This window comes from Muscardinus avellanarius (genome assembly GCF_963383645.1).
Source record: "Muscardinus avellanarius genome assembly, chromosome: X".
Taxonomy (NCBI): Eukaryota; Metazoa; Chordata; class Mammalia; order Rodentia; family Gliridae; genus Muscardinus; species Muscardinus avellanarius.
In genome coordinates this window covers 10,533,577-10,556,516 of record NC_137792.1, presented here as the reverse complement: position 1 = coordinate 10,556,516, position 22,940 = coordinate 10,533,577, and the positions used below count along the sequence as shown (strand labels likewise).

Sequence of the window (22,940 nt, the reverse complement as noted above, 5' to 3'; positions counted from 1 at the left end):
TGTAGTTTTTAGTTTTTGTTTTTTTTTTAGTTTTTTTGGGGGGTACTGAGGCTTGACCCCAGAGGCATTCCGCCTCCAAACTACACCCCCAGCCCTCTTTTTTTAATGGGTCTGGGAATGGAACCCACGGACATTCTACCTCCAAGCTAAACCTCCTGCCCTATTTTTTTTATTCTTTATCTTGAACCAGGGTCTCACTAAGTTGCAGAGGGCCTCACTAAGTAGCTGAGGCTGGCTACAAACCTGAGATCCTTCTGTTTCAGCCTCCCAAGTACTGGGATTACTTTTATGTAAAGTTTAAAATATCTTCTGTTCAGCTTTTTCATGAAACAAACCACTGCCATGACAAAATCTTTTTTTTTTTTTTTGGTGGTGGTGGTACTGGGGTTCCTGGAAACCCTTCTACCTCCAGGCTACACCCCCAGACACCTATTTTTTTTATTTGAAAATGGGGTCTCTTAAGGCAGTGAGGCTGGCTTCGAACCAGCGCAATCCTCCTGTCTCCGCCTCCCAAGCGTGGGGATTACAAGCGTGTGCCACCATGCCCAGCAGAAAATCTTTAAAGCAGACATTGTGTGTATTATTTTATTAGGAAATTATTTTAGTAGCCAAATTAAAAACCTAAAGCAATTATAAGAAGCAGAGTAGAAATGTTTGGAAGTATGATGCCATGGCAGCTTGAATTGCCATAGAGATATATCATTTGCAGGCACTGTGCATAATTTCTTTTTAAAATTTATTTGTAAGCCGGGCATGGTGGCGCACACTTGTAATCTCAGCATTTTGGAGACTGAGACAGGAGGATTGCGAGATTAGACAGCCTCAGCCACTTAGGCCCTTTGCAACTCAGTGAGACCCTGTTTCAAAATAAAAAATACGGCTGGAGGTGTAGCTTGGATGTATAATATCTCCTGGGTTCCATCTTCAGTACTTCAAAAAATTTTATTTGTAATTTGCTTAGTATTAAAATTAGGCAAAATTTGATAATTAAAATGGCATAACTGCATACCTAATGGGGGGGAAAGAAATGGGATTGTCTAGCAATCTCACTGTGTTAATTTGATTATTTTTATAGGACGGGGAAATTTGATTAGAAGGCTCTATTTTATTGGCTTTGAAGTTTTTTGTGGTGGTCTCTTTTTTGGGGGGGGGTTATCGTTACTAATGACAGATACAGACATGTAACATTGATATATAGCTTTAATAGTGATTTTACTGTTCAGATTACCTGCAAATTCTCTAAATTGAAGTGGCTTTGGGTTGTGGTTGGTACTAGGGATTGAATCTAATGATGTTCCGCCACTGAGCTACATCCTCAGCCATTTCTTGTTTCACTCTGAGACAGGATTTTGCTGAGTTTTCCAGGCTAACATGGGAACTTGTGATGTTTTTGACTCCCTCCTCAGTAACTAAATCGTTGTATGCTACTGTATCCAAATTGAAGAGTTTGTGTGTGTGTATGTGGTACTGGGGATGGAACCTAATACTAAAGCCCTTAGCAGTTTATTTTTCATTTTGAAACGGTCTCACTGAGTTATCATACATTGGCCTTGAACTTAAGATCTTCCTCTCTGAGCATCCCAAGTACTGGAATTTCAAGGATATTCTGCTACATCTTGCCAAATTAGTTTTTTGTTATTGGTAGTGATAGTGGTGTGGTTTTTCATTTTGTTTTTGTGGTACTGGGGATTTAACCTAGGGTCATTCTACCTCTAATCTGTACCCCCCCACCAGTCCTTTTTATTTATTTTGAAACAGGTAGCTGAGGCTAGCTGTGAACCTGCGATCCTCCTATCTCAGCCTCCCATGTACTAGGATTATAAGCATATGCCACCATACCTGGCTTCAGATTAATTTTTAAGATGAGAAAAACACCTTAAAAACCATTCCTTTTCAGTTGGAAGTATAGCTCAGTACTAAAGCTCTCCTGCCTGGCACCAAAACCCAGTCTTTTCTTGGTTTATACATTCTTTGAAGTTGTTTCGTTGTATCTTTAGAAAGTACTGACATAAATATACATGAATACCAAGCCCGGTGTGGTGGCACACGCTTATTTATAATCCCAGCACTTGGGAGGCTGAGACAGGAGGATTGCACAGGTTCAAAGCCAGCCTCGGCTAGTAAGGCTCTCAGCAACTTAGACCCTGTTTCCAAATAAAATAGAAAATAGGGCTAGGAGTGTAGCCCGGAGGTAGAAAAGCCTCTGGGTTCCATCCCCAGTACCACACACACAAAAAATAATAATAATAATAAGTATACATGAGTACCAAAGTATGGTGTATAATTGTATTTTATTCCAAGAATACAGGAGACTTTGAGTGTAGTTCAATGTAGATCTTTTTATGTGTATTTATTATATACGATTCTTCATATTTCATCTGTGAACAGCTCTAACCCATTTCCAGAAAGTCCCCCTCCACCAAGTAATTAGTGTAAAAACCCAAACCCTAATTGATTTCGATAGAGATAAGTTGTTTTGAGAGATGTTTGAAATCGAACGTTCTGCGGTACTACTATTTTAGTGTACATTTATGCTACAGGAATTTTCCATAAGGAAAACATTGTGTTCTTTCTTAATAGTAAAATTGGAGAAGAACAATCAGCAGAAGACGCAGAAGATGGGCCTCCAGAACTCCTGGTACACATTCACTTTTTTATATGAGATAAAATGTTTTGCCAGTAATATTATTTGTCACTGACTCATTTATTTCAAGAATGAGTCGTAACTTAAAATTCTAGCTCTTGGAGATGATTTTAAAGTAGATGTCTTAGAGGTTATTGTGATTTGTTTTTATTTTTTATTGGTGCATTGTATTTATATATCATAATGAAGCAAAAAACTTGTGTAGACATAAATGCACACATCACCCAGCCAGCCCCCACCCAGTCCCTACCCCACTCCCTCCCCGTCCCTCCCTCTCATGCTTGGCTTAGTGGTTGACTATGATATGAATAAGTAGATTAAATTGAAAGAGTTTTCTTCTCCCCGCCTCCCATCCCCACAGTTAGATTGCCTCATTTGTTCCTCTATTGGATCTCCTTTTTCACCTGGAGTTCCTCCTACGACCCCGTTAACCTTAGCTTTCACATATTAGGGAAAGCATCCAATTCCTTACTTTTTGCAACTAATCTTGCTTAGCACAATGTCCTCAAAATCCATCCATTTCCCTGTAAATGCTGCAATTGTGTTTTCTTTATGGCTGAGTAAAATTCCATTGTGCACATATCCCACAGTTTTGTAATCCTTTTTTTTTTTTTTATGGTGGTACTGGGTATGGAACCCTTCTACCTCCGGGCTACACTCCCAGACCTATTTTTATATTTTATTTGGAAACAGGGTTTCTTAGGCCAGCAAGGCTGCCTTCGAACCTGCTTAATGATCCTCCTGTCTCCGCCTCCCAAATGCGGGGATTACAAGCGTGCACCACCATGCCCAGCTCCATTCATCTTTTGATGGACATCTTGGCTGGTTCCATAGTTTAGCTATGGTGAATTGTGCAGCTGTGAACATAGATACACATGCATTAGTTTGGTAGTTTGGTTTCCTTACCCAGAAGTGGTATTGCTGGATCGAATGGTAAATTTGTTCCCATTCTTCTGAGGATTCTCCGTACTGTTTTCCAAAGTGGTTGCACTAATTTACAAACCCACCAACAATGTTTTAGAGTTCCCACTTCTCCACACCCTTGCCAGCATTTGTTGTTGTGTTTTGAATGTTTGCCATTCTAGTTCGGGTAATTGTGATTGGGTTTTGACATTTTTGGAAAATAGTAAATGGAAGCTAGTAGGTTATTGCAAATGTTTCATTGAGAATTGTTTGAGCTCCTGAGAACTGTAATTTCTCACTGGGTTTTGTTTTTGTTTTTTGTTTTTTGTTTTTTTGTTTTGTTTTGTTTTGTTTTTTTGGTGGTACTGGGGGTAGAACCCAGAGGCTTTCTACCTCCAGGCTATACACCCAGACCTATTTTATATTTTATTTAGAAACAGAGTCTCGCTAAGTTGCTGAGAGCCTCACTAAGTAGCTGAGACTTGCTTCGAACCTGTGTGATCCTCCTGTCTCAGCCTCCCAAGCGCGGGGATTATTATTATTTTTGTGTGTGTGGTACTGCGGTTCCTGGAAGCCCTTCTACTTCTGGGCTATACTCCCAGACCTATTTTATATTTTTGGAAACTGGGTCTCTTACTCCAGCGCTGCTGGCTTCGAACCTGCGCGATCTTCCTGTCTCCGCCTCCCAAGGGTGGGGATTACAAGCGTGCGCCACCATGCCCGGCTTCTCACTGTTTTTAACAAAATATTTTGAGAGTGTGTTGGGTTATCAACGCTATCAGTTTGCAGGTGGTGGGGGGGTTGAGGGGGGTGGATTGAACCCAAGGTCATTCTACCTCTGAGCTACATCCCCAGCCTGATTTTATTTGGAAACAGGGTCTCACTATGTTGCAAAGGGCTTTAGACCTGTGATCCTCTTTTCTCAGCCTCCTAAGTACTGGGATTACAACTGTGGTACTAGGGATTGAGCCCAGAGGCACTACACCTCCAGCCCCATTTTTTTTTCCCCCTCCGTACTGTGGATGGAACCCAGGGCTATTGTACCTTCGACCTACAACCCTAGTCCTATTTTTTATTCTGTATTTTGAAACAAGGTCTCACCGAGTTGCAAAGGGCCTGCTAAGTAGTAGCTGAGGCTGTCCACAAACTGTGATCCTCCTGTCTCAGCCTCCCAAATGCTGGAATTACAAGTGTGCGTACACCACCACGCCTGGCTAGTATGGAAAATTTTAATGACCTGATTTTTAGGTCTATATTACTTTTCTATAAAACATTGCCATACTTAGCAATCGTACTTTGTCCTTGCTCTGAATTCAACATTTTTCTTTTCCGGTAGACAAATAGTCACTCATCACTCCAACATATATTTTTAGTTCTTAAAGCCAGCACTAATATTTGGTATACTTGTTGCTCACCAACAAGTTTTACAAGGTAAAGGTCCCTTGGCATAGTGGCATATGCCTGTCATTGCACTACTTGGGAGACTAGGACAGGTTAGTGAAACACTTTCAAAATAAAATGGTCTGGGAGTACATACTGGAGGTAGAACACCCCTGGGTTCATTTCTAGGTACAAAAACAAAAAAAGACAAAAGATAAAGAAGGTTCTTGAGTAACTTGGCACACAAGTTACTAAATTCCATTTTGCACAAATAAACTTAGCCCCTTTTACTTAGCCAGTTGTTTTTCATGCCCATACCACTGCTCCATAAAGAAGTTACCCCCCCCCCCAAATAGCTGCCCTAACCAGATGGCAGTATCTAAATAACATTATTCTGTACTGGTGTATCATTTTTATTCTGAAGTCTTTCTGAAGCAGAGCTTCAAAGTTCTTAGATATTATCTAGAAATTTTTGTCCAGTTACTTTTCACTTATTATTTTTCACATACCATAACATTTATAAATGTTGTGAGTATACAATTCATTGATTTTTAGTATTATAAAGTTATGCAACCATCTCCCCAAATTAATTTTTATAAGTTTTTGTCTCTCAAAAAATAAAGCTTTGTAGATATCACCTCCCAATACCCCCCCACCCCCACCCCCAGCCTCTGGCAACTACTGAGCTGTTTTGTATTTGTGAAGATTAGGCTATTCTAAACATTTTGTGTAAGTAGAAAATGGTCTTTGGTGTCTTTTTTCTTTTTTTTTTTTTTATTCTTTATTTTGAAACAGGGTCTCACTAAGTTGCAGAGGGCCTTACCTAGTAGCTGAAACTGGCCACAAACTGCAATCCTCCGGTTTCAGTCTCCCGAATGCTGGGATTACAAGCGTGTGCCACCCCGCCCGGCTTCAGTTAGCAATATTTAATATTTTGTCCTGCCTCTGAGCTAAGCTCCTAGTTCTATTTTATTTTTTAGTTAGAAATAGGGTCTCATTAAGTTGAAGGCCTCACCAAATTGCTGAGGCTGACTTCAAACCTGTGCTATTATTTTTTCAGCCTCCCAAGTACTGGGATTACTTACTCTTAAGGAGCCTGTCTGCACTTTAGACATGTGCATCTTGCTGGGCTATTTATCTCTTTTTTGTGGTACTTGGGGCTTCTGCCTGTGAGATACATCCCCAGAACATTTTCCACTGCTTGAGCCAGCGAGGTCTGGATCAGTCCACTGGGTAGCCAGGCCACTACTGGGGCCGTCAAGAGTGGGATCGGTACTTGCAGTGCGGCATGCACAGAGAAATATCACAGAAAATATAAATCAGATGCTTCCCCTAATCAGCAAATAACTAGGAGGAAAGGGGCAACAGGAAGAGGTCGAGCTATAGAAAGGGCCCTATAGTGAAGCAACTAAGGTGACCAATCAGAGGGTATGGAATAGGGGAGGGTGGCGCCTCTTTAAAAGGCAGGAGGTACATAAACAAATATATCAAAGTTAATCACCAAACAAGCATGGGATCAGGGAGGGGGAGGGAATGGGAAGGGGGCTGGATGAGGGCTAATTGGATGATGTGTGCTTGTATATCCTCTCAAGTCTTGTACTCCAATGTGATTGATATATGACTACAATGCACCAATTAAAAAAATAAAAAATAAACCTAAATGAATTTTTAAAAAATCGTGTCTTGCTAAGTCTCTCCAGTACTAGGATTACAGGCATGTGCCAACACTAGGCTCTGTTCAGCCTTTTATATACAGACTTAGGTGAATAGAAAGTGCATATGTTAACCAAATACTGGTATTTTGTGAATGGTATGTATAGGAGATGTTAAACAGGTGTTCATTGTAGTATTCTGTTCCCTTTTCTGAGGGTTTGGGAGTTTACGTGTTATAAAATGTGGGGGATCAAGATTATTGATCCTGTACTCTTTTCCTAATGAAACACTAAAGCTCTAAAACTACTTTAAAATATTAGGAACAACAGCAGAGGATATGAAACCAAGACATTTTTTGTTCTTATTAATAGTTTATTCATGGAGGACACACTGCCAAGATTTCAGACTTTAGTTGGAACCCCAATGAGCCTTGGGTCATTTGCTCCGTGTCTGAGGATAACATCATGCAGATATGGCAAATGGTGAGATGAAATATTTATTTTTCCCGAATGACTTTCTTATAAAGCAGGTTTATAATGTAATAGAAATATTTCATATATAGGTGCACATTTCTACTAAACTTACATATTGCAAATACAGGTGCATACCAAACATTTATTGAAAGTAAACAGTTTAAATGAAGTCTCCATTTTAACAATACAGTCTGGTTCGATACTGGTGCTTTGTCCCCTGTTGCACCTGTTGAGTCAGGATAAATCCCTGTGTGTCTGTATAAACACTGGTGCAGACACACTGCTTATATTCTAATTCATTCTTGTTGCATTTTCTGTCTGCTCAGGTCTTGGCATAGATGTTCTCCCTCCAGTGTCTGTTGTGTCACAAGGATGAAGGATACTGGAGAATGTCAAAGAGTTCAAATGATACTGAGTTCTTTGATGGGGGACCCCAAATAGTTGACATTTTTAAGGTGCTTGGTTTTTAATCAACATCATGGACATCACTCTTAAGTGATGTTCAAGCTTTCAGAAAAGACCTTTCATGAGCAAAGACTTAAGTAGTACATGGGCAGCTAGGAATGTATGTGGAATGCCATACTGGCAAAATAGTTTTAGGAATGCTGGCCTGCCTTTTTCCTTGTCAAAGCCTTTGCAGTATGCCATGTTTAGTTCCCAACACTAAAACAGTAAATTGCAAATCTGGATTGACAGATTAAGTTCTATTTTTAGATGATGCTGTGAAAACCTTAGGAAGTTTTACCTCTGAATTTATTTGGTTGTTATCTCCAGGCTGAAAATATTTACAATGATGAAGAGTCAGATGTCACAACTTCGGAACTGGAGGGACAAGGATCTTAAACCCAAAGTATGAGAGCTGTTTCTGTTGAATGTAATGCTACATGAATGCTTGATTTATCAAGCACCAAAAAGGCGTTGTATAGTAGAAAAAATGTAAGTGGGATGGCTTATGGCGTTCTTTACTCTCTGATTCTAGCACTTTCAAGTGAGCTGTTGCGTACTGTATCATATTGTAGCTATTAGGGAAGAAAGAAATGTTGCTTAAGAAAGAACATCACCATTGTTTAAAAATATAAGTAGCAGGGTACTGCCTTTGATTCAACTGTTTTAAGTCCTCATTTTCTGAAACTTAAGTGCTTGCTGTTCCCAAATATGCAAGATAACTTTTACACTTTTTCCTTCCAACACTTCTTGATTGGCTTTGCAGAAATAAAGTTTTAAAATAAAATTTGTTTTATTCTTTTAGAAGTTGGGGGGGCTGGGTTCATGTGTATGCACGTATCCTCGAGTAGAAATGAATAAAGTTGTACCTTTGGACTTCTTATTCAATCAATTAAGGCCACATGGGGTAACAAAAGAAAACACAGAAGCTGTTAAATTTATCATACATATTTACTTAATCTATACAGAATCGAGTAGATAAAATCAGATTCACATTAGTGAAAAATCTCTACAAAATGTCTTTGAAAAGCAAAACAAGACTGCCTCTTAACAATTCGTATCCTCATGAAAGACGTGGGCTGTAAAAATAAAGCAGTGTGTTTAGCACAAACTAGAAGATATCTGCATCATTTTTCACAGTTATTTCCATCTACAGTCTGAAAGAGGTAGATTTTTCTGCAACACCTGAGAATTGAATTGTGATAGCCAGGTGTAATAAAGGCAGTTGCATACATAACTAAAAAATACTGGTCTCAAGACCAAGAAATGTACTACAAGTCTGAGGATGAAATGGTCCATTGTCAAAGACCCAAGTTTTCCTACACCTTGGGGTCTACTGCCACTATAAATAATATTACATCAAGAAACCATGGTGGTGCAACAAATGCAGTTTAAGTGAATTCGACGTTTAAACCTTTCCGGGCCAGCCTAGTTAGTATTACAGTGTTCTAAAATATGGTAGATACAGATACAAGGGCGTGCTACAAAGCCACAACACTGGGTTGGTGAGGTGATCGCTTTAGGGGAGGGCGGCCTTCTCAGAGGGTCTCGTTTGTTTTTATTCACAGGGTAATGGAAGGAAAGATTCTAAATGCATCCCAGACAGAATCCATATCCTTTAGATATCATGGTAGCGTCTAGCTAAAAGTACATGTAAGCCAAAAGCAGCAGGCCAAGTACTGTTAATCACATTGCTTTAGAAAGCCCTTGAAGATATGCAACAGGTCCAAGATTTACAGTCTTCCACACAGGACAAGCACCACAAAGAAACGTGGTGGGCTACACACATGGCTCGATAAAATGTTAAGAGCTGTACATCCAGCAGAGTTCTTGTGAAATGTGATCATTAGTACTAACTTTAAGGTAGATTATATTTTTGATATATACCTTCATTTCCCCTGTGGGGAATGAGTCCAGTATTTCGTAGCTGAAGGGGGTATTTATAAGAGGCTGTGGGAGGGTGTTTCATTTCCAGCTCACTTTGACAGTAAGTAGATAACCAGCTTTATGGTTTCTCTTCCTCCACTGTCTGGCCCCTTGATTACCTGATAGAAGCTCAGATATAATTCTCTACTCCAGGCACTCTTTTCTTACCTACTGGACAATTTTCAATTCTTCCAACCCAGTTTAGACCATAAATGTGACAGAAATTTACAAGTAAAACTTTTAACAAAGAGAAAACCCCTTTAACTGGACAAAACAGTTTATTCAGTCCAGTAAGCAATTTAACAAGTGTCAGTTTGGTAGTTTTGCTCAGTGGAATGTGCTAACATCAGTTCTGATAGAATCTTACTTCATAAAATATTTCAATGCAAAGATTTAAGTGCAGCCTGATAGTCATTTGCATAACTGAGCTACATTTAACATGAAAAGAAAACAAAAGTTAAAGAACTAATGCAAAAGTTATGTGCTTATTTTAAAATTTCCCCCATTCCAAGTGTAGAGACCTTGATAATACTGTGGGTTGTTTTCCTTTAAAAAAAAAGAAGAAAGGAGGGAGGGAGAAACGGATTGAAAACACATAAGTTACAGGTCTTGACTACATAACACTCTGCCAAGTTTTCCCAAGGTAAATGTGTTGGTTCCAGTGTTTATTTTGGAAATGAACATGGTTTCAGTTAAAATTGCCTTTTAAAAGTACCTGGAGAACTTTGCTGATGGAACTCTTAGGAAACTGAACACCAACTTTCACATAGCTAGAAGACAGTAGTTGAACTTTAGCCTACTGAATTTACCCTCATTGTCTTAAACCGACAAGGGGACTGTTTATGCCAACAGTTTTGTGCAGGAAGTGGAGAATATGTACCCAACTGGGAACTGAAGTGAGCATCGGGTGGCTGGGATTCTACACGTGGGTTCAAAATCCTAACTATTTTCTGTAATATTTTGTCCCATGCTTTGCTACTGTTTTGTTCACAAGTGACATCTTTATGTACATATTCTTCCAAAACCTGGAAGTGAAGGCCATCTCAGTTTTGTCAGATGATATGTTATCAAAAAGCTAATCAAATATGCTATGCTTGTTTCTGACCCAACACTAGCGTTTTCTTTACTTGGCATTTAAATGGACTGTTAGACAAAACTAATCTTGGTATTTTCTTAATATTAATGGGGGGCAGGACATTTAAATTAATATTGTTTTCACATCAAGGAACTGTTATTGGAACAGAGTTATTGGAACAGAGTTCTAATGGTTGGCCCCCATTTGAGTGAAATTTTAATTAGAAAATGATGTGCAAGGAGCAGGAGAGAAAAAGGACAAGGCAGTAAACACATGCATTCCAATGAGGGGAAAATGAGGCAGATGTGCAACACAGCTGAGGGAAATTTATAGAATAAAACTATTCCGAACTGCTAAGCAGCTTCCTGTACCACATAAGTCCAGTAGTTCTAAGAAAATACAGATATGGTAGAAAAAGTAAGAAAATTTTCACCACAAAACCAATAGTTACTACTAACAGAGAAAGTTATACACAAAATATATCTCTCCATACAGTGATCACACTTCACCTTAGTCAACTGACTCAATGCCTGGAGCAGAGCCTGGGGACGGGGGCTTTTGTGTAGCGCTTCTCTCGCTAGCTGCCTTGGCCTCCAGGTGTGCTCCCAGCGCTCTTCTTGAAGTGTTAAGCTCCTTGTGAGAATCCAGGGCCACGCAGGGCTGTGATGCAGGCGATACCAAGTCCCCATCTGCGGCTTTGACAGAGACCTGCTCTTTAAGGACTTCCACCTTCTCATTGAGCTCATTCCTTTCTGTCTGAAGAGCCCTGCACAACTTCTCTAACCGTTCCAGTTTTATTTGAAAGGCCTTATACTCCTTATCACGAACTGTTTTCTGTTTAAAAAAAAAAGATCTCTGTAATCTTGTTAAATACAAATCAGGCTATTACACACGAAAAAGTGAGCTGAGACATACTGGAAACTGGGGGGGGGGGGGGGGGGCGGCACTGGGGATTGAGCCCAGAGACATTCTACCTCTGAGCTAAATCCCCAGGCTGATTTTATTTCTTATTTGGAAATGGGGTTTCACTAGGTAGTGGAGGGCCTTGCTAAGTTGTCAAGGCTGGCTTCAAACCTGCAATCCTCCTGCCTCAGCCTCCCAAGTACTGGGATTACAAGCGTGTGCCACTAAGCCCGGCTGCCTGCCTTTTGATATTTAACACAATACTGTTCTAGGATGACAGAATTAAAGTCCCTCATAGTGTTTCTTAAAAACAGACAACCCATTTAAACTTTCTAAAACACTCTTTGTCACAAAGACTAGCATAATTAAAAACGTCTCATTTCTGCACATTTTTTTGGTGCTGGGGTTGAACCTAGGGGTGTTACAACCCCAGATCTTTTATTTTTCTTTTCAGTACTGGGAATGAGACCCAGGGGCATTCTGCCCCTGAGCTCTACCAGCCCTATGTTTTATTCTTTATTTTGAAAGAGTCTGAGTTGCAAGGACCTCACTAAGTAGCTGAGGCTGTCCGTGAACCACGATCCTGCTGTCTCAGCCTCCCAAGTTATTTTCATCTTGAAATGGGTTCCACTAAGTATGGGAGGGCCTCCCTGAGTTACTGGGGCTGGCCGGGAGCCTGCAACTCTCCTGTCTCAGCCTCTCATATGCCAGGATTACAAGCGTGCACCACCATGCCTGGCTCTCCACCAATTTTTAGGTAAGAGCCCCAACATGTATTGTCTTTTGTTGCTTTTTTAAGAAGACTACAAGAAAGCAGAAAGTGCTTAGTGTTTGCCTGCACTCACTGGGAAGTCTGACCAATGCTTCCCAAGGTGTAAGCCCAGGCCCTAGACTCACATTCCCACCACCTAGATGCTTTCTTCAGGGTCAGACAGAGTTGGCACCTCTGGCTGGGGCCTGACAATCCTGTCGAGTTTGAGAAGTCATTACTATAGAAGAAAACAAAATCAAGATGCTTCCCAAATATCTCCAACATAAGCCTGGGTGAATTTACTGAGTCATAAGCTCCCTCACTCATCCCCACAACGAACTAAGTGCCAGGAAAGACATCAGAGTCTACTCAGCACCCCAGTGTCCCAACACGTCCCATATCCTGCTAAGTATCTTAACCTAATGAATCCTGTGACTATGAATACACCTTAGTGGTGGGAAGTCATCTCACCTCTTCAGCCATTTGCAGAAGTGCTTTATTATTGTTTTCCCATTTGGTGCGCCATATTATTGTTTCTTTTTCCAGTTTTTTAATTTTCTTTGTCATCTGTAAATCAACATAATGGCAAGTTTTGAATTCTAAATAACCATTTCTTATGTCTACTCCCTGTCCCACCATAAAAAGTTCTAATGTCACTCCGTCCCCATCACCACACCTGCCTTGCCCAGTTGACAGCTGTATGTGCTTTTAGAGACTGGACCGTGCCTGTTGGTAGCATAGCTTATCTCAGAAGCTCGTAGGGTGGAAGCAAAGGGGCTTTCATATCAGAAAAATCAACTTAATCTCAATTTTAGAGGCAGTAGCTCATGACACAGGAAGCTGCTAGGCACCACTGTGATCTGTTTAGAGTGCAGCTCTTGTTCTACTTGGGGTGGCAAGAAACTGTACCTCCTTCTCACCAAGTTGTGTGAAAAAGTGTCCATGTTCATGGGCTTCTTGCCCTTTAAATCCATTCCTCAGATTCTTGGAACGGACAGGTTTTTCAGCTCCACAAAAGCCTTAAGAATTGGTGCCCTACTACAACATTAGTTCAGAACTTACAGCTGGTACAATCTAGGTAAGACTGTCCAGTGAAAAAGAAAGGAGTTCATTCTTAAAAGACCTTCTTGACCTACTGTTGACTACACACCAACTCTGATCTATGTGGGGACCCTGAGCCAGGTGCCTTTAAGGGAAACCATATGCCTCAGAAAACAATAATGTGAGGCACAACGGGGACAGAGGCTATGGAAAAGCTATGGAAGATCTGGGCTGAGTATTCTCTATAGCCTCTAAACAGAAATATGTCCCTGTCCCAGAGCATTCTTTCAAGAAGACGACGAATCTGGGGAGTCCCTATACTGAACTCCATCCCACCTCAGGAGCATGTACTAGAGGTCCACTAAAGGGCTGGCAGGCAGACCTAACCTGCTGCTCATCGAATTCTCCAGATTACTAAGTCTAAAAATACCTCAAGATGGTAATTTGAGTGCTGCTCAGCTCATGGCAGTTGAGCACATGTTAATGTGCCAAACACTCTTGAAATATTCTATTTTATAAAGGGCAGGTCTAATTTTGAACTTTTTAACTATTTTTAAGTGAAGGGACAGAAGGGCAAATAAAGGCTCAACAACTCATCCACGGCTACACATTACATGATGCAGTTGGGATATTAACCTGGAATATACTCCCATCCACTGTGCAAGACTGAATAAGGCAGCTATTGAAAGCTTACAAAGTGCCATCCACTGTTGTATTTCTGAACACCATTTTTTAAATCTCCCATTTTCACTGATCGTGGTGACAGATACCTATGGTCCCAGCTATGTGAGAGGCTGAGGCAGGGAGGCTGCTGAGTACAGGAATTCAAGGCCAGCTTGGGCTACAAAGTGAGACATCCCATCTAAAAAAAAAAAAAAAAAAAAAATCCCCCCAACTTAAAGGGAAGTTGAGAATGGGTAGATGGATGGATACATGGGTACAGTTATGTATTCTGGTTCTTAGCTTGGTATCAAGGATATCTCTTTCCTAAAAGCAAGAATTGGCTTGGTTGGAGACAGAATTTAGTGGGCATAAAGTTAAGGAAGAAAAGCTGAGAGGGTAGGAATATTGAGTTTTATATATAGCATCAACCAACATATGTAATAATTCCCTGGTGAGGACATCTTCACGTATTTTCTAAGGAAAGAACATTGTGAAAGTGCTCGAGAGTGATCCTCTGAAGTGACTGAGACAAAATAACCCATCCGATTTCTGCGAACAAAATATTTTTAATACAGGAATTCACTAGAACAGAATTCTACATATGGATCATTAGCTACTGGGGGACACCGAGGACAAAAGGACCAAATATGCCACTTCAGAATCAGGACAGAGACGACCATCATAACGTAAGCGCCCCCAAGGACATCATGCTCCAGAGAACTTGCACGTCTACTAAAAACACAGAAATACCTTTTCCATTTCCTGCCTGAAGGTTGTAAACAGTTCATTGCTTTTTGCCATAGTAGTCTGGAATTCTTCAAACTTATCCATATAAAGGGAAAGCTACAGAAAAAATATGAAATAGATTCTGAGTTTCAGGTAACATGTGTAATATGGTAAAACATGCGTTACTTGTTATACGTCACAGCAATAAGATCAAATGTAGCCCCCGATCCTTGGATACCTGGCACGGATGGCTAAAGTTCTAACTACTCACAGAAATCCACTAAAACGCAGGGAATGTTAACATTACTCTAATGTTTAAAATGTAGAAAAGTTAGCTCCATCCATCAATGCTAATGAAACCCGAAGGCCGTGGTGTGGCACTGTGTACCTGCCATGCTTTATATTTACATTTGGAAACTGTTAGCCAAGCACGATGCCACATGCCTGTAATCCCAGTACTCGGGAGGCTGAGACAGGAGGATCACATGTTCAAGACCAGTTTCGGCAACTTAGCAAGACCCTGTTTCAAAAATAAAAAGGGGGAGGGTTTGGGTGTAGCTCAGGTAGAATGCCTCTGGGTTCAATGCCCAGGGCCACGCAAAAAAACTCTTCTTGGGAAGAGGTGGCTGTTTTCGAATCCCCCCTACCTGCATGATTCTCGCCTTGCTATCAAGGACATCTCTTTCCTGCATGCAGGCAGGAAAACAACAGAAGCGACAGAACTGGTTTGGTGTGAGCGATAGAGCACTTGATAGGAGGACAGTTAAGAGAATGAGGCAAGCCTGAGGTAGAAACACCGATTTCTCTTTGAACTTTTATTTTCAAAGCATTTGTATTCGAACTGAGAAAAGCCAAGGGAAAAGCAATATACAGCGCAGTCCCCTTTCCCTCCCCCTGGAACTGGCGCTGAGGGCGGGCTGGGCGGAGGCTCAGCAGAGGCCAGGCCTCACTGGCCCGGTGCAGGGGGGGGACCAGGCGCGGCCCTGGGGAGACAGGGCAGTGCTACATTGGGTTCAGGGTGAGGAAACACCAGAGGAGCAGAGTGTTTTGACTAAGATCACTAAACACACGGAGGGAAAGTAAGGAATCAAGGCTCGGCAGCGGCGGAGGGGACCTGGAGGGCACGCGTCGCCGGGCGGGGGCCAGCGCGGCACCTGCCGCTCAGCAAGAGCCTGGGAAAACGCGGGACTGTGCGGGGATTAAGCTGCAGCGGTTTAGCACCGCCCGTCCCCGCCGAACACAGACACCCAGCAAAGGCGCTTCCATCAGAGCCCCGCGCGGGCACTCGGTGTGAGGACTGCCACCCCGGCCACAGGGGGCGAGCGGGCCCCTCCTCGGCTGGGAAGCGATGCGGCCAGAGCAGAGAATGACACGCCTGGGCAAGACAGCCACACTTGGCAGGAAAGATGAAGACGGGCTGCCCGAATAAAGGAAGGCCTAGATGACAGGGCTCCGGGCGCGGACCACACGACAGAGGCTGCGCCGGGGACAGGACAGATTCGGAACATGATCTTCCTACCGCAGCATGGTCTTCCACGCCCAAACCCGACAGCGTCTACAGACGCCATCTACAGACTACACAGTCTCCATGTTGATTCTTGTCTCCGTTTACGTGCACAACAAAATGAACAGGGCTCATAAAGAGGCTTTAATCTGCCAGGCGTGGTGGTGCACGCTTGTAATTCCTGCGCTTGGGAGGCGGAGACAGGAGGGTCTCGACCCCGTTTCCAAATAAAAATATAAAAAATAGGTGTCTCGCCGGGCGTGGTGGCACACGCTTGTAATCCCCGCGCTTGGGAGGCAGAGACAGGAGGATCGCGCAGGTTCGAAGCCAGCCTCGCGCGCTGGCTTAGGAGACCCTGTTTCCAAATAAAAACGTTAAAATAGGTCTGGGAGTGTAGCCCGGAGGTAGAAGGGCTTCCAGGAACCCCAGTACCACCAAAAAAAAAAAAAAAAAATAGGTGTCTGGGAGTGTGGCCCGGAGGTAGAAGGGTTTCCAGGAACCCTAACACCACCCAAAAAAAAAAAAAAAAAAAAAAAAAAGGTTTTAATCTCCTAGAAGCATTCGAGCACATTAATAACCTACAGGAAAAAGTTACAAAGATTTAGGATAACTAAAACCTCTTGAATTTTTACTCTTAAGTCAGGCTAGCTTTTGGAGCAGGCTAAAAAGGTCAACACTACAAAATGCTCACAAATAACTCATGTGTGGTGACACATGCCTCTAACGCCAATAAATTGGGAGGCTGAGACGGGATTGCAAAGCCGACCAGGGCAATTCGGCCACGCCCTCAGCAACTTGCCTAAATCCCATTTCAAAATAAAAAGGGAACTGGGCGTGGTGCGCTTGGGAGGCGGAGACAGGAGGATCACACAGGTTCGAAGCCAGCCTCAGCTACTTAGTGAGGCTCTCAGCAACTTAGTGAGACCCTGTTTCCAAATAAAGTATAGAATAGGTCTGGGAGTATAGCCCTGAGGTAGAAAGCCTCTGGGTTCCACCTCCAGTACCACCAAAAAAATTAATTAATTAATTAAATAAAAATAAAAAGGGTCAGGGTTATAGCTTGGAAGTAAATGGCCCTGGGCTCAATACCCAGTACCAACAAAACAAAAACAAAAACAAAAACAAACAAAAAAAAAAACCAAAGAAATAGCACCTGAACAGAAAGGAGCTAAACCGGGTGTGGCGGTGCAGGTTTGTAATCCCAGCATTCGCGAGGCTGAGACAGGAGGATTGCAGTTCGCAGACAGCCTCAGCTACTTAGTGAAGCCCTCTGCAACTTAGTGAGACCCTGTTTAAAAATAAAGAATTAAAAATAGCCAGGCGTGCCGGGCGTGGTGGTGCATGCTTGTAATCCCCGAGCTTGGGAGGCAGAGACATGGGGATCACGCAGATTTTAAGCCAGCCGTGCTGGCTTAAGAGACCCTGTTTCCAAATAAAAATATAAAAAATAGGTCTGGGAGCATAGCCCGGAGGCAGAAGGGCTTCCAGGAACCCCAGTAACACACACACACACACACACACACACACACACACACACACACACACTAGCCGGGCGTGGTGGCACATGCTTATAATCCCAGCATTCGGGAGGCTGAGACAGGAGGATCGCGGTTCGTAGACAGCCTCAGCCAGTTAGGCCCTCTGCAACTCAGTGAGACCCGGTTTCAGAATAAAGAATAAAAAATAGGGCAGGGGGTGTAGCTTGGAGGTAGAATGCCCCTGGGTTCCATCCCCAGTCCCGCAAAATAACAAACAAACAAACAAAAAAAAAAAACAAGATGGGGGTGTAGCTTGGAGTTAGAATGCCCATGATGCCCCTGGGTTCAACAATGTCTAGTACCACCAAAAAAAAAAAAAAAAAAAGGATTAAAAATAAGGCTGGGGGTGTAGCTCTGAGGTAGAATGAATGCCCCTGGGTTCCATCCCCAGTATGGTTAAAAATGAATAAATAAAAGAGCTCAAAAAGAGTCTGGTGGTGCACGCCTATAATCTCAGTGCCTGGGAGGATGAGGCAGGAGGATCGTGGATTTGAGGATAGCCTCAGCCACTTAGCAACATGTTTAAAAATTAAAAAAAAGAAAAGGCCAGGTGTGATGGTGTAGGCCTGTAATCCCAATACTTGAGAGGCTGAGACAGGAGGATCACAGACTTGAGGCCAGCCTGGGCAACTTAGGGCGTTCCCATTTAAAAATAAAACATTTAAGCTGGGCCTGGTGGCACACACTTGTAATCCCAGTACTTGGGAGGCTGAGACAGGAAGATCACAAGTTTGCAGTCTGCAGTCAGCCTCAGCAACTTAGTGAGGCCCTCCACAACTCAGTGAGACCCTGTTTCAAATTAAAGAATAAAAAATAGGGCTGGAGGTGTATCTTGGAGGTAGAATATCCCAGGTTCAATCCCTAATACCAATAAAAATAAAAAGGTGCTCATAAAGACTGATGCCAGTCTTAATATATCAGTGTATTTTAGAATGAACATAGAATCCTTAGTGTTAAATTTTTTTGCGGGTCTGGGGATGGAACCCAGAGGCATTCGACCTCCGAGTTACACACCTTGCCCTAATTTTTATTCTTTATTTTGAAACAGGGTCTCATTGAGTTGCAAAGAGCTTTACTAAATAGCTGAGGCTGGCGGCGAACCGTGATCCTCCTTGCCTCAGCCTCCCGAATGTTGGGATGACGAGCGTGCGCCACTGCGCCTGGCTTAAGAAAATTTTAAAATAAATGTGCACCTCACATAGTGAGGCCCTTTGCAACTCAGTGAGACCCTGTTTCAAAATAAAGAATAAAAGATAGGGCTGAGGGTATAGCTCAGACATAGAATGTCCTTTGGTTCCATCCCCAGTACGGCAAAAAAAAAAAAAAAAAAAAAGACTTTTCCAAGAGTGAGAGTGTAAGCTAGTTAATCAAAAAGGGGTGAGAAATGCAAATGCCTAATTTCACCATCTACAAAGACACAAGAAATCTTTCCCGTACAATTTCATAAAGAGATACCACGTGCTCTTGTTACCCCACACAACCAGCCACGCAGAGAGATTGGAATAGGACATACCTACAGGGTCTGGACTGAAAAGGAGGGCGGGCTCCGATGAAAAATGCCTGGGCTACCTGGGCTGGCCGTGTGTGCTCGCCAAACAGCTTACGCAGCCGGGCTCACGCGGGGGCACAAGCCTGTCATCCTCGTACTTGGGAGGATGAAACAGGAGGATCAAAGGTTTGGAACCTGCCTCAGCAATTTAGCGAGGCTTGCAGCAACCTACTGAGACTATTTCAGAACAAAAAGAAATAAAATAGGTTTGGGGTTTTTAATTCAGAAGTAGAATGCCCCAGGGTTCAATTTACAGTCACACACACACACACACACACACACACACACACACACACACACACACAAACACACACAGCTTACATGATCATAGCTATCAGGACAAACTCCATAAAATGGTTTTTGGGGAGGGAACTAGGGATGGAAGCCAGAGGCCTGCTACCTCCTGCTAAGGTGCGAAGGGCCTCACTAAGTTGCTAAGGCTGGTTTGCAAACTTGCGATCCTCCTATCTCAGCCTCACAAGTATGGGGATTATAAGCATGTGCCATCATACCCAGCTTTAAAAAGCTATTTTATATGTCAAAGAAGTATCCTGTTTAGCAATTGTTCAGCAATTTTTCTTTTCTTTTTTTTCTTTTTCTTTTTTTTTTTTTTTTTTTGCAGTACTGGGGATGGAACCCAGGGATATTCTACATCTGAGCCACACACCCACCCTATTTTTTATTTTTTATTTATTTTTTTTGGTGGTACTGGGATTGGAACCCTTCTACCTCTGGGCTACATTCCCAGACCTATTTTATATTTTATTTAGAAACAGGGTCTCTTAAGCCAGAGAGGCTAGCTTCAGAACCTGCGTGATCCTCCAGTCTCCGCCTCCCAAGCGCGGGGATGACAAGCGTGAGTGCGCCACCACGCCCGACTATTGTTTTGAAACAGGGTCTCACTGAGTTGCAGAGAGCCTCGCTAAGTAGCTGAGGCTGGCTGCGAACCGCGATCCTCCTGTCTCAGCCTCCCGAATGCTGGGATTATAAGTGTGCGTCACCACGCCCGGCTTGTTTGTTCAGCAGTTTCACATGATTACTTGATATTTTTTTTTAAAAAAGGTAAAATCGAGAGATTTCTAAGTTTTCCTTTGATGGGAAATTAGATGACACACATGGTAATAGACTGAGAAAGAAAGTATCTGGGATCCTGGAAGGGGACAGTACGAATGAGGTGACCAACTGTCTCTGTCTGCCTGACATGGGGGAATAGATGGGGAGGTCCTGGGACACAGGCTTTCAGGAGAAAAACCAGGAAGTCCTCCACCGATTGCGAAGAGTGCTTCACCCTAAATGAAGAAGAGACTCCCAAGAACATGTGATATTTTTTTCCCCCTCAGTTTTGGGAGTTCTGGCTGGGAATAAGTAAAGCCACCTTAGAGGAGACTCAAGGTATATATCGAACAAGCAAGAAAGATCTAGAAATTCTGCCTCCCCTGTTTCAAGTTACCTGCTGTTTTAGTTGTACTTCTTGTTGTTTCATTTGTTCATATTTGTGCCTCGATTCTGTTGCTTCTTTTAATAACTAGAAAACAGAAACATTCTGGCAAAATACTAATAGTAATAACAAATAGAAGTCCAAGTGTCAAATGACCATACAGTCAGGCCTCATCCTTCTGCTCACTAGTCTGGCATGAACCACTTGTTGACAAATGGGACATTCTGTTCCCCAAGGTGTCATTTACCTCTACCTCTGCTCAGTTACACTTGTTAACACCTGTGGGCACAGGAATAATCTTTACTGCTAAAGAAAAAAAACTACCCTGGAGGCCTCGGAAGATTTGCCAAAACTCGGGGTTACATTGTGTTTTAGGTCAAAATAATTACATATCTAGTATGGGCAAGAAACACAGCTACGGGTCTTGACATAGTTCTCATGCCTAAGAAACCCCCTCCACTCCCTGAGAGCAAGACAGCACCTGATAAAAAGTTGTGCAGTGCAGCGAGGAAATCTGAACTTTCTGAACATATTTTAAAAACACACACACACACAAAAAAAAAAAAAAAAAATGGGAGGGAGGAAGAGGAGCTTCATTTATTCACTAGGGTTCTCAAGAAAATTAGAGAGTGAAGTTGCATAGTAAGCAGTTGGGAAATTCAGTCACTGAAGCAAAATGTCGCATATAGTCCCAAGAAGCCTTGCAAGTCCTGCTGAACCAACCAGAAAGCACATACTTGTAAGGTGCACGTGTGTGTGTGTAAAATTTATCCTCCAAGCCGGGCACGGTGGCTATAATCCCAGTACTTGGGTGGCTGAGACAGGAGGATGGCAGCAGCCTCGGAAGCTTAGCAAGAGCCTGTTTCAAAATAAAATATAAAACAGGGCTGGAAGTATAGCTCAGAAGCAGAATGCCCTTGGGTTCAATCACCAGCACCAATTAAAAAAAAAAAAAAGTGTACTGCTTTTTTCAAATTTTCATTTGAAAATGAAAAACGTGCTCAGCTGAACACTGGTTATACCATTCTTCATCCGTGCGTTAACTCCCGAGCACTGTGGAAAATGTGCCTAAACCTACACTTGGCGTGTTACACTGACACCACGAGGGCCACGAAAGAGGCCTTCAGGAATGGCCGCCGTGGGGCCTGGGCTACTTGAGTGAATGCTGGATGGAACAGTCCGCACTACTATAGTCATTTCTCACCTTTATTGTGTTTCATGAGCACACAGAGTTCCATTTACATACATTCAATATGCATACCCAGTGAAATGCCACTGTAGTCATCATTACTGACAAGCAGTATAACTCAAGCATACGCTCTAAGAACAAGGCTGAGCGGTTAGGGAATATAGAGATAAAAATCATCCATCCGCAGCAACTTAGTGAGGCCCTCTGCAACTTAATGAGACCTTGTTTCAAAGAATAAAAAATAGGGCTGGAGGTATAGCTTGGAGGTGTAACGCCCCCGAGTTCCATCCCCAGTACCAGGAAAAAAATTTTTAAAAATCAGATACAACTGAGTATAGTGACGCACACCTGTAATCCCAACACCTGGGAAACTGAGACAGGCAGATCACAGGTTGGAGGACAGCCGTGGCAATTTAGCAAGGCTGTCATAAAATAAAAAATAAAAAGGGTTGCCAGGAGTGGTGGCGCACGCTTATAATCCCAGCACTTAGGAGGCTGAGACAGGAGGAGCGCACGGGTTCGAAGCCAGCCTCAGCTACTAAGTGAGGCTCTCGGCAACTTAGTGAGACCCTGTTTCCAAATAAAGTATAAAATAGGTCTGGGAGTGTAGCCTGGAAGTAGAAAAGCCCCTGGGTTCCACCCCCAGTACCACCAAAAAAATAAATAAAAATTAAAAGGGCTGAGTTAGAATGCCTCTGAGTTTAATCCCCAGTACAAAAAAATTTCTAAAAAAGTAAATAAATAGCATACCTAGTTTTAGGTTATGTGTTTGAAAAGGAAATGTACCTGGGCACCACGGCATGCACCATAATCCCAGCGACCCTGAGCGCAGTGGAAGAGAAGCCAGGCGTGGTGGCGCATGCCCGTAAGGTCATCTGCTTGGGTGGCTGAGGCACGAGGAGGCAGATTCCAGGCCAGCCTGGGCAACTTAGCAAGACCCTCTCTCAAAATAAAGCATGGTAGAATTCTTACCTGTGTGTGTGAGGCCCTGGGTTACCAGACCCCACCAGTACCGACAAAAACAAAAACAAAACAAAAACATCATAAAAATTAAAAGTTAGAAGTAAATAAGCAAAAGCTTTCTAAAGAAAAACAACAATTAGCATGCCCCGGGTGTAGCACTCAATGTACTATGAAGTT

At 42.5% G+C, this 22,940-nt stretch overlaps 2 protein-coding genes across 4 annotated transcripts in view; one reads left to right on the top strand and one right to left on the bottom strand.

Annotated features, from left to right (window-relative positions):
* RBBP7 (RB binding protein 7, chromatin remodeling factor) overlaps positions 1-7,896 on the top strand; it is a gene marked incomplete at both ends in the record, with an annotated part of 32,492 nt that extends 24,596 nt beyond the window's left edge. The window contains 3 exons of the mRNA XM_080719175.1: positions 2,581-2,638; positions 6,952-7,062; positions 7,828-7,896. Of these exons, the coding sequence (XP_080575301.1) occupies positions 2,581-2,638; positions 6,952-7,062; positions 7,828-7,896 (238 nt within the window). The remainder of the gene's footprint in view (positions 1-2,580; positions 2,639-6,951; positions 7,063-7,827) is intronic.
* Positions 7,897-11,008: 3,112 nt separating this feature from the next.
* Positions 11,009-22,940, bottom strand: part of TXLNG (taxilin gamma) — a gene marked incomplete at both ends in the record, with an annotated part of 53,430 nt that continues 41,498 nt past the window's right edge. For all 3 annotated transcript variants that reach the window (XM_080718737.1, XM_080718735.1, XM_080718736.1), the window contains 4 exons: positions 11,009-11,332; positions 12,624-12,719; positions 14,607-14,699; positions 20,624-20,698. In XM_080718737.1, coding sequence (XP_080574863.1) covers positions 11,009-11,332; positions 12,624-12,719; positions 14,607-14,699; positions 20,624-20,698 — 588 coding nt within the window. The remainder of the gene's footprint in view (positions 11,333-12,623; positions 12,720-14,606; positions 14,700-20,623; positions 20,699-22,940) is intronic.